Raw genomic sequence first — 3,280 nt, 5'->3', positions numbered from 1 at the left:
TGAGCGCACTGTCGACCTCAGGATTGTCAGTAATTAAAGCTACTGTTACGAGTTATCGACGTTAAATATCGTCGCTTGACTTTACTTTACTTCATTTGATCAGACTTTTCTACCATAAATTAAGTAGCAAATAGCGAGGAAATTCGTCAAGCGTACTTGTCTTTGTCTCACAATATCATTTTTTTTCTATTAGGTTCAAGAGGTAGGACTGGAACCAACTTACTGTGCAGACAGCCCCACATACAAATACATCCAAAAGGTGATGGCCCTGCCCTTTCTACCAGAAGCCGATATCCCACCCATGTTCCAGCATCTCAGAGACATCACCACCACCATGACTCTTCGGGAACTTGTCAAGTACCTAGCTGACACCTGGGTTACCAGCACAATGTGGCCTCCTTTCTACTGGTCTGTCTACATGCTGCCTATTAGAACGAACAACAACATCGAGGGGTGGCACCACAGCCTTAACTGAAAGGGAAACAACCGCGTCCACTTGCCCTTCTACCTGGTAATGGAGCTACTGCACCAGGAAGCCAGGCTCGTATGGATCCAGATACAACTAGTGTCTGACGGCAAGCTTTTCCGTATCCAGAGGAGAAAGTACGGCTTGTTGTAGTCGAAGATTTTCAAGTACTGGCAGGACTACAACAGCAGTGAGATAACAGCCCGCCGTCTGCTGGAGCTGTGCAGTTATATCAATGGGCCCTACCACCAGATGCTGAAAACCCAACTTACAAACGGCACTTTTTAGGAGCCACCAAATCTGAAAAATTCATGATCAATAAGAATTTAGTGTGGTTTCTTCTTGCATTCTTTTTTGACTAAGTATTCAAGAACCTTCATACAACATCGGGTTCGGCAAACACAATGTTGGATGAAGTTTTTTGATTGTTTAGCCAAAGCCTTGTGAAACAATTTTATAAATGCAAACAAAACAGCGAAGCCAGAAATAACAACTCAAGCCAGCTCTCAAAAAAATATAGTTATTGAGAGTCATCAATCCTATTAGAACTGTTTAAATTATACGAACTTCAATGCGCGCGCACAGAGAAGTGTTGCCCTAGACAACATTTATCAAATCACGTCACTACTCGCCTACTTTGAAGGTCCCATCGACAACTATCGTATCGTACCAGTTTTTGGCCTTCAAAGCAAAAAATGAGACAACTAAGCTATTATACAAAGTAAGGTGATATCACAGGGGTACTGCTGGTGCAACACATAACTCTCGTTCGAGCAGCTAATCCACCTCGGCTACCTTACTCCCGTTCGAACAGCTAATTCACCTCTACTACTTTACTCTAGCATTTGGTGGTAAGGTGACTTTGAGTTGGTTGGTGGCGAGGTGGTTTCTTGGTGGTGAGTTGGTAGGCGGCAAAACTCCCTGGTGGCGAGATGACTGGACACCCATAAAGTAGATGCTTGTCCATCACAAGGCTATTTCCATTATCATAAGAGAATTAGTATAATAATCAGAAATAATCTCCCCTCCCACCAGTAACTTTCAATGAAACACTAGTTATATTATCAATGTTGTGAGGTTTCTTTACTTGCTCCTATTCAAAAAGTTATTACTCCTTGAGAAAGATAGAAGATACATCACATAAAACATACCCTTTTCAAATACCATCATGCCAAACTATTCATTTGTTGAAGAACGAAATTGTTGAGGGTCTGGTAGCCACCTATTTAAATTAATTTCTGTCATTGGAATTCTAACAAGGTTAGACATCATAACTTTGAGGTGTAGTGCTGTAGGGCAAGTAACGTTTGCTCCTGAGAAAAAGCCGTTGAGAACTTGCCAAACTACAACCAAGGACTGAACGTTTTAGAACCCTAGGACTGGTAAAAAAAGATATTAACTTGACAGACCCATGCAGTAATATTTGTGACTAAAGTACTGGCTGTCAATTGTTTTTCACACTTAAGCAATACCCAAAAAGGTTCTCTGTTTTCCACCAATTTGCTTTCCAACCAGTCATCGGAAATTTAATTGTTTACATGTAATTAAACTTGGGCTCATATCAACACGCTATAAAATTGAGGAAAGTAGGCATACCTTCATCCTCCAGATCAACGACTAAATACATTATGTATCTGCCAGACCTCTCCCTGACAGTAGTGTACCTTAAAGGGTATTCATCCAATAGGGCTGAAGCATCGCTGTCACTGCCAAGGCAAACTGCACTCTTCCCTCAAGAACGCTTGTAATACAATTGTTTTACCTGGCACTTATCTCCACCGCATCTTCTGTGCAGTGAGCAGTGGTAGTTCAACTTATTTTGAAATACCTACATGCGAGTATTTTAAAATTTTCAAGTAATCACATAAACAAATAACAGTCTGCTTTTAGCGTAAACTTGATCATACTCTGCACTAAATGTTTCATTACAGATGGCAAAGGCAAGCTTAACCATTTGTTGCTTGACTTCCTGCAAGACCAAAAGAACAAGGATTGCTTTCCGGCGTCTGACAATGAGAATTTGAAGGAAGAACTCGAGATCCCAAAGGCTCTCAAAAAACGGAGACAAAAAGAAGTTGGTAAGCCTTATGCCCATCTCTTCTTTGAAGGTAGCCCCTATCAAATGAAATGACTAATTTAATTGTCGGAATATGTATTTTTATAGGTTAGGTTCATGCCCAAGCCACGTTGCTGAAAGCATGGTTAGCATTCACCAATGTTAAATACCATCGAATAGTCATAGAATTAACTAAAATATCAAAATAATTGTTCAAAACTACAGCAGAACTCTAACAAAACACAGGGAAGCCAAGAAGGGACATGGATGGACAAAACTGGAGAGGATTGAAATAGATTGAATTTAAGTAAATTTGAAAAACGCCAGCCCACCTTTTTTCAAATTTATATCAGTCTATATCAAAATGTCATTTACAAAGATGGAGAATCATTCTTAGTTGTTATGTGGCCGTGAATTTGCAAATAAAGACCCTTGCTCTGCCAATTTGAGTTTACAAATAAATAAAATAGCTTGACCTAGCCCCTTTAAAAATATATGTGTTTCCATATTTTAGCTCGGTAAGAAAAAATAGAAGAGTTGTGACATAAACATGGCAGCTCATAACGTGGTCAGGCACATAGAGCATCGATTCACAACCAAAATGTTACAAACGTTGTCTATGCGAATGTTTGTTAGTAAACTCCCGATGTTGTTCTGGTTTCTGACCGCCATGTTTGTCACCCACAGAGGGACACCAACATTTCGTCTCAACACTAAATTCTGTAATTTTGTGTAGCATATTTTGCCGAATTACTGAA

General features: G+C 39.9%; 1 protein-coding gene across 1 annotated transcript in view; it reads left to right on the top strand.

Annotated features, from left to right (window-relative positions):
- LOC137977288 (uncharacterized) overlaps positions 1-475 on the top strand; it is a 7,947-nt gene extending 7,472 nt beyond the window's left edge. The window contains exon 4 of the mRNA XM_068824532.1: positions 194-475. Within this exon, the coding sequence (XP_068680633.1) occupies positions 194-475 (282 nt within the window). The remainder of the gene's footprint in view (positions 1-193) is intronic.
- The last annotated feature ends 2,805 nt before the right edge of the window (positions 476-3,280 follow it).

Source organism: Montipora foliosa, chromosome 11, assembly GCF_036669935.1.
Source record: "Montipora foliosa isolate CH-2021 chromosome 11, ASM3666993v2, whole genome shotgun sequence".
In the NCBI taxonomy this organism is placed as follows: Eukaryota; Metazoa; Cnidaria; class Anthozoa; order Scleractinia; family Acroporidae; genus Montipora; species Montipora foliosa.
The sequence above is the reverse complement of the archived record's forward strand: the minus strand, read 5'-3'. Positions and strand labels throughout refer to the sequence as shown.